Below are 15,328 nucleotides of genomic sequence, written 5' to 3' on the forward strand. Positions count from 1 at the left end.
GACAGCAACAGGTGTTTTCTGTCTTGTTTTTAGAAGCATTTTAAGATGAAAAGGGACTGTGCTGTATAACTGTCTTAGTTAGGCTGCTGTTCTGCTGAGCGCAGGAAGGACGTCATTGTCCCTTCTTGACTTCTCAAGTAGGTCACCTTTAATGAGACCTTTTCACACTATTGAATTCTTAGTTCCAGTTCTGCAAAGGAGCTACTCCAGCCTCCTTCCATAGCCCACTTCCGCTTGGCTAGACAGAAAGTCACTGTGGTTGCTCCCTTAGGATGACAATCAGCAATCAACTCCAATCATCAGGCTGCTTTTTATCCTTCAGCCAGAAAGACATCACATTTTCATTGAAAATATTATTCCGGGAGATCGTTTTAATAAATACTTCCAAAGATGAAAAGCTGTTCGGTTTCTGTAATAGAGGCTTCCGTTTCCCTTAACCACAGCTCTACCTATAAGGATGCCTTGGCGAAGAATTCACCAGGGCTTTGCCTGAAGATCTGCTATTTTGTAAGGTAAAGTTTCTGCTGCGTGCATTCAAGGATTTATGGTATGAGTGAAATGAGAAGTGGAAGCAAGGGACACGAGCACTTCCCTGTTCCTCCTTGTCGTTCCATTCTCCAGGCTCATACTGGACAGACTGGGAAGGACCATCTCTTAGGACCAGAAACTTCTCAGAGGGTACTGGTTTTTTACCTGGTATGCCTGAATTAACACTGCATACCAGGGGTGGTCCTTAGTCTTTTAGCATTTGGGTTATCCATCAGTATAAGAGAAAGTGAAAGATACCTTGATTGTGTTCTTTATATTTTTACGACAGTTGAGAAAAAAAGTAATAGAGTTCATTGAAGAGCACTTGGAAAAAATATAAAAGAATATAACTATAATAACAACTAATCATAAATTACCTAGAGATTATCAATAGTAAAAATGTTGGCATATTTCTTTTTATCTTATTTTCAAACAGACTTTTTGAACTAGTTGAACTCAAAATACATATAAAGTTTTGTATCCTATAATTTTTATTTAAATAGGAATGTAAACATGATTTTTATGGCCATATAATATTCCAACATATGAGAAAATATAATTTACAGCCGTACTGCCCTCTCTTTGGACATTCGCCTCATCGGTAGTTTTTTTACTTTATAACCATACATACGATTATGCCTCAATCTTTGTCCTGGTTCCTTTGATTATAACACACATATCCTCTCAAAGCCCTTGGAAAGTGGAGGCGGAAGATGGTCCATGGGCAGTTTTCTTCCCTCACATTTCCACCCTCACTCCTTCAAGGATGTGAAAGAACACATCAGTCTCTGTGTTGGAGTCCTCTTCCGGGCAGCACATTCCTCTAAGAACCCACCAGAGTAGAAGTCTTTGGCTTCAGTTTTGGATTGTGCTTTTTTTGTTGGTTTGTTTAACCCCTTCTTTGTAGGTATTGGATAACGGAATTCTGGACCATGTTTAAAATGGATGCCAACTTGACCAACACAATGGAGGAGTTTCAGGAGCTGGTGAAAGATAATGGTGAGGAGCTGCACTGCCGCCTAATTGACACATCTCAAATGTAAGTGTCCAGGTTCTGACTACTCTTCTGAAACCACCTCTCTCTGTAATACTATGCAGGCTGTTTCCGTCTCCCTCGGTCCCTGCTGCTCTCTTTCACCAGTCTGAGAAGGCCCTCCTCACACTCCAAATGTCTAACCAATGGGAAAAGCTTGGCATTTTGTAGGGAAGCAGAGAAGCCCCCTGGTGATTAATAAGTTCCAGTCATAAAGAAATCAGGTACAAGATACTAACTTAAAAGTTCTCCAGCTCACTAGAAACTGAAAGCAGGGTGACCAAACCAGTGCTTCTTCAGCATCAAGTGCCAGCAGTGGCCCCTGAATTTGCAAAGGGGAGACACTACTGAAAAAGGTACCGAGCACTGGGAGGTCTGCAAAAAGCACTTCGATTTGCAGAGCTGGGAGGGATCTCAGAACAAGTTCAAATTAATCCTTGAGTTTATTAACAAGATTGACTGACCCACTCTGGGGGTGGGAAAAATAGTCTTTTTCTCAACTGGGGGTAAATGAGTACATTGAATGCCAAGGTTTTCACAAACAAAAAGTCTCTTTCTCAATTCGGGGGAAGTGAATACATTGAATGTCAATGTGTGCTTTATTTTGGGATATGACAGATCCTTAGGATAAAGAATTCCAGAACTGAAAGACATTCAGTCTAGTAAGACATCCTGATATTTCTGATTGGAAGTCTGAGGCTTAGTGAGGTTGTAGTTTGTGTGGGGTGCACACCTAGTTAAATTAGTGGCCAAGCAGAAACTGAATACAGAGCTCCCTGTGCCATGCCCATGTTCAGATGACTTCACAATCATCCCCTGTGGCCCTACAGAAATCTGTTTAATAGTTTGGATTCTCTGTACTTCTCTGCTTACAAAAGTAAAGAGATTTTTTCAAAGTAACAATTCCTTCTTTTAAAGATGAAGGTCCTAGGATTCAGAGCACTCCTCAAACCTAGCTGTCCCTGTCCCAATATGTCCCTAAGAGGATTTCCTCTACCAGTGTTTTCCATAGTATATTCTTTAGGAATTGGTCTCTAGGATACTTTCTGACCAGATCTGGTTGACACATGGAGAGCTAAACTTTCCTTTCGCAGTGCATCTCAGAGTCTGTAATACACTCATTGACTAATGAGGCTACAGAATTTGCAGTATTTTCCAAACTCATCTGACCACATAACTTTTTTTGTCAAAGTTCCTAGAAATTCCAGTATGAGAAACTCGGATCTGCACCCTACTGCCTCTCAAAACTCAGCAGCTTCCCTTTACCTCCTTCCTTAGGACAGGTAGTTCCAAGATTATAAATGTCAAATTTATGGACAACTACTTGCTTTCAGGAGTCCTGGTGTAGCATAGTAGGATAAGCACTGGACTGCTGACCTCAACATCAGCAGTTCAAACACACCACCAACTCCTTGGAAACCAAGGTGTTTATGAGTCAGAACCAACTCGATGGCACAACAAAATCAACAACTTGCCTTCAATATGGATTACACCTGGCAAGTCTGTTGCACAAGACCTCTTTAAAGCGTTCAAGAGCAAAGATGTCACTTTGAGGACTAAGGTGTGCCTGAACCGAGCTATGGTATTTTCAGTCACCAAGCCATGGTATTTTCAGTCACCAAGCCATGGTATTTTCAGTCACCCCATATGCTTGTGAAAGTTAGAAAAAGAATCAGGAAGACTGTAGAAGAATTGATGCATTTGAGTTGTGATGTTGGAGAGTAATATTGAAAGTACCATTGTCTGCCAGACAAACAAACAAGTCTGTTTGGGAAGAAGTACAGTCAGAATGCTCCTTAGAAGTCAGTTTGGTGAGACTTCATCTCTCATACTTTGGACATGTTATCAGGAGGGGCCAGTTCCTGGAGAAGGACATCATGTTTGGTAAAGTGGAGGGCCAGTGAAAAAGAGGAAGACCCCAGTGAGATGGATCAGCAGAGTGGCAGTAGCAGTGGGCTCAAACATAACAATTGTGAGGATGGTGCAGGACCGGGCAGTGTTTCATTCTGTTCAGAGCATCACTATGGGTTGGAACCAACTTAACGTTGGCACCTGCTGTTGTTAAATGCGGTCGAGTAGATTCCGACGCATAGTGACCATGTATAGGGTTTCCAAGGAATGACTAGTGGGTTTGAAACACCAGTCGTGTGGTTAGCATTCCAGGGCTTATCCTAGAAAACCACACCAGTAAGTTCTTCACTTCCAATTCCCTTTAATGTTATGTAAAGTTGTCCTCAATGTCAACAATTGAAGCACCCCTTTGTTAACTGTGGTTGAATCCTTCTGACTCATAGCAACCCTGTTGAGGTTTTCTGAGGAGCAGCTGGTGAGTTTGAACTGCTGATCTTGTAGCTTAAAACAACTTTGTGGTCGTGTGCTTATCCTACAGCACCACACCACCAACCCGTACTTCCAACAAATTCTTCATCTTCTTCAAATTCTTCACTTCTGCACATGCAACTTTGAAAGCACTAAAGTGAAGTTAAAGAAGAACTGCAAACACCTATTTCAATTTCTCTATAAATTTGCTTAACCCTTTTGTGACATGCAGGACTTCTGTGTCTGCAGTTTAATGGGACACTCCTGTCCCACTTTCAGAGCATCTGGTGGAGGCCTGTATAACTGTGAATCTGCAGAAACAGACCTCATCCCACCAACCACATATCTAGGACCGCTCAGGACATACGATGTTCCACTAATTATATCAAAATTCATATTACATAACAAAATGTTTCTTCATTCAAATTGCCTTCAGTTACTGAAAACACAATTTCAAGAAAAAAATTCAAAGCAGAAGATAATTTAGTCTTGAAAAGGTTAAAGACAGTTACCAACAGATCTCGCCTATTCCCAGGGCTGCTTGTATAAGGATGGGCACTAATTAAGAAGCATATTGGTTGATTGCAAGGCAATGTGGAAGGTACCATGGGGTCAGCTAGGTTTTGTTGGTCGTTCCTGTGACTAGGGAGATTTGAGGAAAGTTCCACATCCCTGTCCAGGGTGACAGCTTGTCCTACACGTGATCCCCTGCAGCAAGACATCATCTGTCCAGCAGCACTATGAGGCTGGTTCTCTTGCCCTTCTAGCTTGGAAACTGCCCTACAGCCTTGACATTTCCAACCAGATAGGGAGTCCCATCGCACCCATGGGAACAAGGGAACACAAGAGACACAAAGAGAGCAGACGTGCCCAGGCATAGACGAGGGAGGAAACTGTGAGCAATGCCTGTGATGTTCTTTCCATCATCTGCAAATAAACTCTCCTTCCAGCCGGTTTCCCATGGTATACTTGAAAGAACTATGGGAAACCAGCAAGGCTTCCTGGGTGCTATCATATAAAACATTGATCTGGGGAAACTGTTAATGCATTATTACATTGACCAGTGGAAGATAGCTAGTGCTTTGTATATTCTTGTGGAAAACGTTAATGGATTTACTTTTAAAAAGCAATTTTGTTTCTTTTCTTTCCTCTGTCTTCTCCTTTTTATATTTATCCACAAAAGCAATGCTCGAGATTGGTCCAGGAAACTTACTCAAAGAATAAAATCGAATACCAGCAAGAAACGGAAAGTCTCTCTACTGTTTGACCATCTGGAACCAGAAGAGTTATCTGAGCACCTCACCTACCTGGAGTTCAAGTCCTTTCGAAGGATAGCTGTATGTACCTAAGGGGCCAGATAAAAGCTTTCCTGGGGTGTGCCTGTAATTACACAGAGAAAGTCAATAGCTCATCCACCTCCTCATCCAGTGCTTAGGGCCTTACCCACCACACATTGTCTGGAAAATCTGTGCCCTCTGAATTCCCTTGGTTGCTTCTGCTGTACTTCCCCCATCTCCCATCTTCCATGCCCATCCCACCCTACCCCACCCTACACTGACATATAATACCCAGACAGGCATACATGTGTGCACACAGACAGTACACATAGTATACACACACAGTACACACACACCACACTATACACAGTACACACAGTATACACACACAGTACACACAGTATACACACACAGTACACACAGCATACACACACAGTACACACACACAGTATACACACACAGTATATACACACAATATACACACAGTACACACAGTATACACACACACAGTACACACAGACAGTATACACACAGTACACACAGTATACACACACACAGTACACACAGACAGTATACATGCACAGTATACACACACAGTATACACACAATACACACAGTATATGCACACAGTACACACAGTACACACAGACAGTACGCACACACAGTATACACACACAGTACACACAATATATACACAGAGTATATACACACACCACAATATGCACAGTACACATACACACGCAGTATACACACACAGTACACAAAGTATACACACACAGTATATAAACACAGTACACACAGTATACACACACAGTATATAAACACAATATACACACACAGTACATGCACACAGTATATACACACACGCACACAGTACACACAGAGGCAACTACACATACACATGCAGAGTCCTTATCTCTGTTAAACATTAGATTCCAGAAATTTGAAAAAAGACTCCCTCCAGAAAAACAAAATAATAAAATGAGGCTATGTCCTCTAAAACTTTAAGTTCATTCTTGGACAGGCTTTGAATGGCTCTAGGAAGTCCCAAAATAAATAGGTACTCCTGATTTAGCCCAGACTATACTTAAACCCTCGAAGTAATGGTGACGTAGCCCAGCCATTACCCATGATTCTAGAGATAAATCACAGTGACTTCAGACCTCCTTAATGTGGTAACTAAGCAGAGCCCAAGTTTCTGGTGGCAGAGAGCAGTATGAAGAGAGCTAGTTCAGTTTATCGTGTGGAACAGAAGGAACACACTAGCACATCCCTTCTTTGCTGTAAGCCTTCACACTCCCTAGGTGACAGCCAAAGAGCATTGGTTCCATGCAGGAGAACTTACAGCGTGTCAGGTGACCCTCAATCTTTGACAGGGTTTCCACCTCTCAGTACAACCCCTCTACCAACTTCAATCTTCAGGTTTGCTCTGAAACTAGAGTTATTATGGATATTATTTCTTCAGCTGACCTGTGGCCCCAGGTGAGGGGAGGGAGCAGGGAGAGATGGCTTGCCCAAGGTCACACTGCATATCCAGGTCAGAGCTGGGCCTCCAACCACAGGCAAGTCAGTGTTACCTTGTACCACCATCTGCCTCTCAGTCACTCAGCACCTCTTTATTGAGTTCAGTGGAGTCTGGAATGGAACCTGCAGACCAGCTAGGTTACAGAGCTTAGTTCATTGTTTCTCCCATAGGTTGACATCCCTTCTGTTTTCACACAACTGTCCGCCAGTCAGCCAAGAACCCCACCAGCTCCCATTCAGAAATAAGTCCTCCAGGTGTTCATCCGCATTAGCCCCCAATTCCTCCACTAGTACCCCTCAGACAGTGCCAAGGCTCCTACCTGCAGGCTCCACTCAGGAAGCTGTCATTTGGCACTGTCTCCTTTTCATGGGGCAGGACACCAGTCAGATAAATGAAAAGAGCCATTGATCACATTGGAACTGGAGCTGCACTGGGGCCACGTTGGCAGGGTGTCTGTGGGCTGCCAGAGGTCACTGGAAACAGAAGTGAAGAACCGGTGAGGAACAAGCCTGTGCTCCGTGGGGTTGAGGCGGCACCCTCTCTACAAGGGAAGCATCCGTCTGAACCTTCACTGTTTTTTCACTTCTTTGAGTGGCATGGACCATTCACTGAAAAAAACGGGAAGATGATTTTTCCCACTCAGTTCTAACTAGTTTTCCTCAACAATTATTTCCCCTTAGACACAGGGTTGAAAAGAAATTAATCTCTACTGTGGATTGAGTGGTATTTTATATTTACCATAACACTTTGGTGTTGAAGGAGGCCTGAGGGTCCCAACAGGAGACTAGTGAGGTCGGTGTCCTTGACTACAGTGAAAGATACAGACCAGAGCAGCAAAGAGACAAGGCACAGGGAACGAAGTCAAGAGGAAAGCAGGTGCAAGTTTCCAAGAGTCCTTGCTCAGTGGGAAGGCACCATCACACTGAATTCCTCCAGCATCAAACTAACAGCACATGTGGAACGCTGTCTATCAGGAAAGCTCACTCCAGAGACAGTGTGCGTACTTTTTATTAGGGGCTGGTCGTATAGGTACCCGCTGCCTAACCTGTGCCAAAAGTCCACATTCCTAGAAGGAAAGTAGTGTTGAGCACAAACGATAGTGTGTGCACGGTTCAGAACCCTCATCAGTTAGAGAAAGATAGGAGCAGTCCTGAAATCCCTCAGATGCCAGTAAAGGCCCAACCTAGCAAGTAGGGCTTCCTAAGGCTAGCAGTCCCAGGCCCTCTGTGTTAACTCCTTTCTGTACAGGGAGTGAGGGAGATGACTAGAGTGAGTCTTTCAAAAAGCAAGTAGGTTCGGTGTTACATTTGTAGTGGGAGGTGTATGTAAAATGTACTCATTGGGATGAGTCATGGAAACTTTCTTTTATACTCACTAAGATTTTTGCTTTATATGTCCCTTGTAAGAAGTGATTTGGGTCCTGCTCATATTTTTTTAACCCCTCAGCAACCACAGCACATTAACATGAAAATCACTTCACTGGCAACTGTTCTCTTTCGATTTGAGTTCTCATCAGGTTGCCACTAATGAAGCAGAATTAAGATATACTGCAGTAATAGCTCTTCCCCACTGTAATCTTGGTGGCTTTACAAAGTAAAGAAAAATTTCTTTCTCACTCACACTTCATGTCTGACATGGGTCAGCAGAGGGGTCTGCTGCTACTGACCTCTCCGGGACTCACGTGGAGTCTTCATGTTGACGTGAGTTTCCACAACTTCTGCTCAGTGGGAAGGCAACATGGCAAATCACTCACTGGCTCTTAAATCATTGACTCAACAGTGACATCACTTCCTCTCACATATCATTGACTAAACTGTATCACGTGGTCATCATACCAGCTTCCAAAGCAGAGAACTGGAAATCTCTGTGGAAGGTACTAAGGAGTCCCATCGCAGACACCCCTCCCTCTTGGTGACACTGACTCAGCAGAGGGATTCTTTAGGACAGGGACACAACAGATACAATCATCCCTTGCATTGGGTCCTTTAGGACATTTCCAACTTCACATATGCATTTTCATTGTCAACCAGTCAGTGCCATTGGCATTATCAAGTTTGGGAACTGATACCATCACTGAAAACATGGCAAGCTAAGTTTCACATTTCCCCTGACGCAGTCTCGGGACAAGATGGCAGTAGAAGGAAATCCACACAGGCATTTTTAGCTCGAGGTTAGTAATTGTCCCAGTGCCACCACCTCACATTTATGTAGCACTTTGAAAAGTTAGAGTGTGTCCACATGTTATCTTGTTTGATGATCTTCATTATACTTCTGTACTCCCCATTTTCAAAGTATAAAATTAACTAGGAGAGGAGGGAGGTGAGGGAGTGATTGAGATAAAGAAAACAAAAAGAAAATTCTCTGTTTTCCGTGAACTTCAGTGTCAGACCTGGAACCAGTCCTGAGATCTTTCTTCTGTAATGTCTCCTGTCGCATTTTGATGGGCTACTAGACCTACACAAGTGAATTATTTTGAATAACTAGTGTATATACACATCTACTTGTGCTTAGTGGTTTTGGGTATAGAGAGGTCGTGCTGAATAGTAATGGTTCCCCATCCACCAATCCCAGAAGCCAAGTGGCTAGAGAGCAGGACAAGCAGCTCTGTCCAGAACAGTTCCAAGCTACCATCTTTCAGGTCTCCCACAACACTAGAATAGCAGTCCTGATGGGTTTCTTTGTCCTCAGTTCTCCGATTATCAGAATTACCTTGTGAACAGCTCTGTAAAAGAGAACCCCACCATGGAGCGGTCCATTGCCCTGTGTAACGGCATTTCCCAGTGGGTGCAACTCATGGTTCTCAGCCGCCCCACCCCACAGCTCCGAGCTGAAGTCTTTATCAAGTTCATCCAGGTGGCTCAGGTGAGTGACTGGAGTAAGCCTTTGGGCCTGGGTAATAAGGTAAATTCTCTGCCCTTCTCTTCCCCTAGCTTATTGTTATTGTTAAGTGCCATCCAGACAGCTCAGACTCATAACGACCCTGTATAGGGCTTCCGAAGCGCACTTGGTGGGTTTGAAATGTCAGCCTTGCAATTAGCAGGCCAATGCTTATCCACAGCACCACACCAGGACTCCTTCCCCAGCCTAGTCTGCCCATAGATGTGCTTACCCTCATGATCCATGGTATGAACCTGTGCCTTCAATTATCCCCAAATTAAGATAATGGTGACCTTTCTATTCCCCATATCAGGGAAACATGAAGAGAGAGGCATACATAGCACCTCAGGGTTAGGATAAGTTTTTTATCCTGCTGGCTAACTCTTTTAACATTTTTTAAAAGATGCTTAGCAACCTACATTGGTTTCATATCACCTGGCCCATGCCTATAGCCAAGGAAAGCACAGGTCCAATCTTTCCTGAGTCTGGACAAGCCTAAATGTTCTTAAGATTTTGAGCACACACTATGTTAAATGGCTGGACTAATTGTTTGAGGGGCAGAGCTTAAGCATTTGATATGAGAAAAATAGGTAAGTATTAACCCATATTTTAAATTCCCCAGAGATTCTAGCTTGATGCTAGGTGAATAAGACAAAGGCTTTACCCTCAAACACACTAGTCTGGTTAATTTGGATAAAGGAAATAAAAGACTGCCTATAGTTGTGCATTTTCCAACCCTGAATGGTGAAGATTGGCCAGTGTTTCTCAAAGTTCTTTGGAGCATGAACCACCGGCTCTGCCATTATCTAGAGGCATGCTAAGAGTACAAATCCAGGAAATCCACATGTCTGAAGTTGAGTCAGACATCTGTGGTAAACAAGTACTTTGGGTGGTATTTAGAATCATTGGTCTAACTAGAGCTCTGCAGACCACCTGCAGCAGTTAAAGGGGGTGTGGCATCTTGCTATACTTGGGATTAACAGGTCTGCAATTAAGTCTAAGGGGAGAAATGGGTGGAAAAGCATAACACCTGATTGCCTGGCTTTGACCAGGATAAGGAAACCGTGGAACACAGGAAGAGCGGCTGCCTCTTCCCTCCCAGGTGACTGTCATACACAATGACAATGTCCCTGTCTTCTGTGTCACAGAAGCTCCACCAACTCCAGAACTTCAACACATTGATGGCTGTGATCGGCGGATTGTGTCACAGCTCAATCTCCAGGCTGAAGGAGACGAGCTCGCATGTCCCTCATGAGATCAATAAGGTCAGTGCTACTTCATTCTCTCTGGCCCTTGGTGGCATCCCCAGGACCACTGTGGATGTTTTCTCCTTAAGAAGCAACCCAAAGAGCATTTCCAAATTGCACCATCTCTTGTCAACCAGGCCAAGTACCCAAGAACACTCCCAGCACAGGGAAGTCAGCTTTCAGTCACTATGATCGGCGTGACCACAAACCATACCACTTCACCTCTCCCTGGTGGGTCAGCTGAAAGCATATGGGCTCCTTTCCCCCCCACATACATATGCTGCTGCAAAATCACTCACCGTCTTTGACACTAGTTGCCTTGCTCCTGCTCCCTGCTCCAAAGCCTTTGCCCAGAAGGAGTAATGGTTCAGTTGATAAGAGTTCAGTCTGCATGTTGAGTGTAGTTGTATACCTGGTGACACATTCAAACTCTTGAAGATTGGCATTTTGTATAGCTGCTGAATTTTCCCAGGGAGTTGAAGAGAGATGAGCTCTTTGGGTGCCATTTTGTAACAGATCATGTTTTATTGAAGATCATGTTTCTTAAATGTCCTAAGCACTTCCCTATTTTATTAAAGTTTACAGAATTTAACCTTTTTTATGATTTGTTGTTGTTGTTATGTGCCGTGGAGTCGGTTCTGACTCATAGCAACCCTGTACAGGGTTTCCGAGGCTATAAATCTTTATGGGACCAGAAAGCCTCATCTTTCTCCCGTAGAACAGCTGGTAGTTTCCAACTACTGATCTTGAAATTAGCAGCCCTACTCGTAACCACTACACCACCAGAGCTCATTTTTTTTTTTGTTTTGTTTTGTTTTTTATGATATAGAGCTACTAAAACTATAAATCACAATGGCATTATGAAAGTATAACTACAGCTGTGTATGGTAAGAGTTAGATAAGGAGGCATTTTCCAGACATGTAAGAGGACCAACAAGCCTCCGTTAATAAACTGAAACCCTAAGCATCCACCCAGCATGGAAGAAAATGTTCTTCTTAGGGAGAGATGCCTGAGCTTCACAGACCCTGACCCTTCTTCCCAGGTGTTCAGTCTCACGTTAGGAAGCCTCTCATTTATCCTTCCTCTTGTCACAAGGCTAGGCTCTGGAGATGCTGCTCAACCCAGTAGCCTGGTCAAAAAGGAACTCTTAGTTACCTTTTATTTTCTACACTTCAGCTGGGACCAGGCTTGAACCACTGAAGAAGTTACTCATGTCTTAGAGATGATAGAGGGAACTAGTCACAAGATGACTATTCCTTTGAGTCAGTTAGCCATGGGCTGGCCGATGGCAACTTATACCTGCACTTCACACAGCCATACTGTTTGCTGGAAGTGTGTGAGGAGGAGGTGTGCTCTTGCCACCCTAAGGTGATTGAAAGAGGCTGACTCCCAGACTCCAGTTTTTCACTGTGGATCAATGGTACTTCTCCAGGCCATAATTAAATGAAAAGATTGTTGGGAACAACAATTTAAATGTTTAGTGTGTTGACCATTGACCATTGACCATCACCTTTGGACTCTGTGGACTGCTTGCTGACCTGAGCCAGGTTTGAAAAGAGCAGCAGATGTAGCTACTCCCTTTCTGTGTTCACTCAACCGTCATGCTCACTTCAGGACCAACCTGGGATATAGTCTAGTGCCGAGCTCCACAGTGCGTTCACCTTATTCACTTTCAAAGTGTCCTTTGGTGACAACTGATCTAATCTACTCAGTCTCTCTAGCCCAGGGTTTCAGACTGTGGAGGTCACCTACTTCTTAGACGCAGGCCCCTTTGGGGGACATCTCCTAGAGAAGACTATGCGGTAGAGCCCTGAAGCGCCATGCTTCTATAGTGTATTGCTCAGCACCAGGAAACAAACTGTGTTTCCCAAAGCCATGTTTCAAATGCTCTGCACTATAATGTCTCTGGAAGCATTCACAAGACACCAGAGAAGCGAACTGTGTGATCAGTAAACATTGTCTTTTTACTGTATATTCTTGTACCTTTAAAATCTTTCTAACAGTGCTTATACTGTGTTGTTGTTGTTTTTAAAGAAATACACTTTAATCTAAAACTGAGAACTGAATCTTGTTTTAAATTGTTATGTATAGTCAAGCAAAGCATACCTTCTAATATACTCTGGGATGTCTGGCTTAAGTCTTAAATTTGACTGTCAAAATCTGCACCTTTCCCATGAATCGGCTCCTGCTCAACATGTTAGGGGTGGGGTGAGATCATGGGAGTGGATGAGAAGCAAGTGGGCATTACGGACACTACAGCAGTGGTCGGTGCCTGTAACTGGAATGTTCTTCTACCTCTGCAGGTCCTCAGTGAGATGACTGAACTGCTATCCTCCTGCAGAAACTATGACAACTATCGGCGGGCCTATGGGGAGTGCACCCACTTCAAGATCCCCATCCTTGGGGTGCACCTCAAGGACCTCATCTCCCTCTATGAAGCCATGCCCGACTACCTGGAGGATGGGAAGGTGAATGTCCACAAGCTTCTGGCCCTTTATAATCACATCAACGAACTGGTCCGGCTGCAAGAGGTAGCCCCCCCCTTGGACGCCAACAAGGACTTGGTGCACCTGTTGACGGTGAGGTCACACTGGAGAACATTTACTAAACACTTTCTACATGCCAGGCATCACTCGATGTACCTTATCACACATTAGCTTGTTTCATCCTCATAAAAACTCCATGAAGTAGATTATTATTCTGATCTTCATTTTATGGATGGGGGTGGCACTGAGGCACAAAGACCACCCAGTTTATGGAGTAGAGCCTTGATTCAAACCCAGGATGTGGGGCTCCAGAGGCTATGATCTTCAACAGTATGCCGTTCAGATTTGTAGCAGTGTTTCCCTATACCTGCAAGAGCAAGTTTGGGGAACTGACTGGCCAGTCAGGACACTAGGCTTGGTAAGAGATGGAAACTGTTAGGTTCTCATCAGAAAGGGCAAGAACATGACTAAAAGGTTTATTGTTAGATCCTGCCACCATCAGAGTCCTGGACAGCAAGGTCAGTATGACCACAAGGTTAGTGGTTCAAACTCACCAGCTGCTCCTCGGAAATCCTAGACAGGATCACTAGGAGTTGGAACTGATTCAATGACACTTAACAATAACAGTGGCAATCATTGGCTTAGATTTCTGTTCCCAGAGCTATTCAAGCCCAGGCTAGGTGAACAAACACTTGTGAGTGGTGAGGACAAGCAGGATTTGAACTCTGAGTGCAAGGTGAGATGAAATGAGCTTCCTGCCACACCTGCAAGTCTGTGATGTGACTATGGAGACCTAACTCTTGAAGGCTCTGTTTCCTTCTCTGCAAAATCGGGGGTGGGGGGAGGGGAAGAGTTGTCTTTAGATGACTTGTAAATACCTCTTATTGGTTCTAAAATTTTACCAGTTTTAACTTGCTTTTTTCTGTAGAATGAAATCACAGGGTGAGTGAAGTAGAATGAAGTTCACAGGAGCATTTGGTACAGTCTCAGGCTTTCCATCTGACTGGTGGGCTGATTCTATTGGCTAATCCTAGCCCTTTCAGAGTCAGCCAGATGATCTTGGCAGGTCTTTGCCTCACGCTTCATATCTATAAATCCCATGATGAAACTATAAAGTATATATTCAAAACTATGCACAGAATTTTAAGGATGTTTGAACCTCATGAAGTCTATCCACATGGGATATGGTTATTTATCTATCTATCTAGGTTATGACCTCCTTTCTCTAAAATTCATAGTTCTGAGATATTTGAAACTCATAACTCAATATCTGCTATCATCTAAGCTAGGCTTTGTTGCTGGATGCAAATTTTTAGTAGTATCTGGACATGCAAACTATCCTTTCAGATCTTCTGTCTGCTATTTGGAAGAGATCAAGTGAGGTGTGGACCATCTGGCAAGATAATCTACATAGAATTTTAGATATGAAATCAAAGTTTAAAAGAGGGCATTTCAGGATGTCTCCAAATTTTAAAAACATTTTCAGAACTAGCATTTGCCCTACTAAAATAGTAGAGGTTACACCCTCCAAACTTGGTGAATTTTAAAATGAATTTAAAAAAAACAAAAAAAAAAACCTAAAAGAGTAAACCACTGGAGAGGAACAACCAAGAAGGAAAGAAACATCAACCATGGGAAAAGCAAATTTCATCTTAGCAAATAACCCGATTCTGCTCTGACCTGCAGCTATCCCTGGATCTGTATTACACTGAAGATGAGATCTATGAGCTTTCCTATGCCCGGGAGCCAAGGAATCACAGAGCCCCGGTGAGTTTCTCATGTAAAAACATCTGTGTTTAACAGGGGCCTTATGGACAGATGATGGAGTTCCTCTAGCTGCAGGAACAGCATTTTAGTTTAATAAATGTATAATGTCTCTGTGTGACCAATCTTGTGCTAGGAACATGTATGAGGACTGCTTTCTGTTCCTAAAGTACTTGAAATCTAGGTGAACAGCTAAGAGTAGTATGTGGGTAATAAATAAACTATATTCCATAGGAGCGTTGCTATGGTGCTCTGGTAGCGTAGTGGTTAC

The 15,328-nt window shown here is 43.4% G+C and overlaps 1 protein-coding gene across 4 annotated transcripts in view; it reads left to right on the forward strand.

Moving 5' to 3' along the window:
* The window catches only part of RASGRP1 (RAS guanyl releasing protein 1 (calcium and DAG-regulated)), a 91,572-nt gene that overhangs the window by 50,944 nt on the left and 25,300 nt on the right, over positions 1 to 15,328 (forward strand). For all 4 annotated transcript variants that reach the window (XM_006831784.1, XM_006831785.1, XM_006831786.1 and 1 more), the window contains exons 4-10: positions 450 to 512; positions 1,436 to 1,567; positions 5,064 to 5,217; positions 9,371 to 9,544; positions 10,708 to 10,824; positions 13,111 to 13,386; positions 14,980 to 15,060. In XM_006831784.1, coding sequence (XP_006831847.1) covers positions 450 to 512; positions 1,436 to 1,567; positions 5,064 to 5,217; positions 9,371 to 9,544; positions 10,708 to 10,824; positions 13,111 to 13,386; positions 14,980 to 15,060 — 997 coding nt within the window. The remainder of the gene's footprint in view (positions 1 to 449; positions 513 to 1,435; positions 1,568 to 5,063; positions 5,218 to 9,370; positions 9,545 to 10,707; positions 10,825 to 13,110; positions 13,387 to 14,979; positions 15,061 to 15,328) is intronic.

Source organism: Chrysochloris asiatica, unplaced genomic scaffold (genome assembly GCF_000296735.1).
Source record: "Chrysochloris asiatica unplaced genomic scaffold, ChrAsi1.0 scaffold00004, whole genome shotgun sequence".
Taxonomy (NCBI): Eukaryota; Metazoa; Chordata; class Mammalia; order Afrosoricida; family Chrysochloridae; genus Chrysochloris; species Chrysochloris asiatica.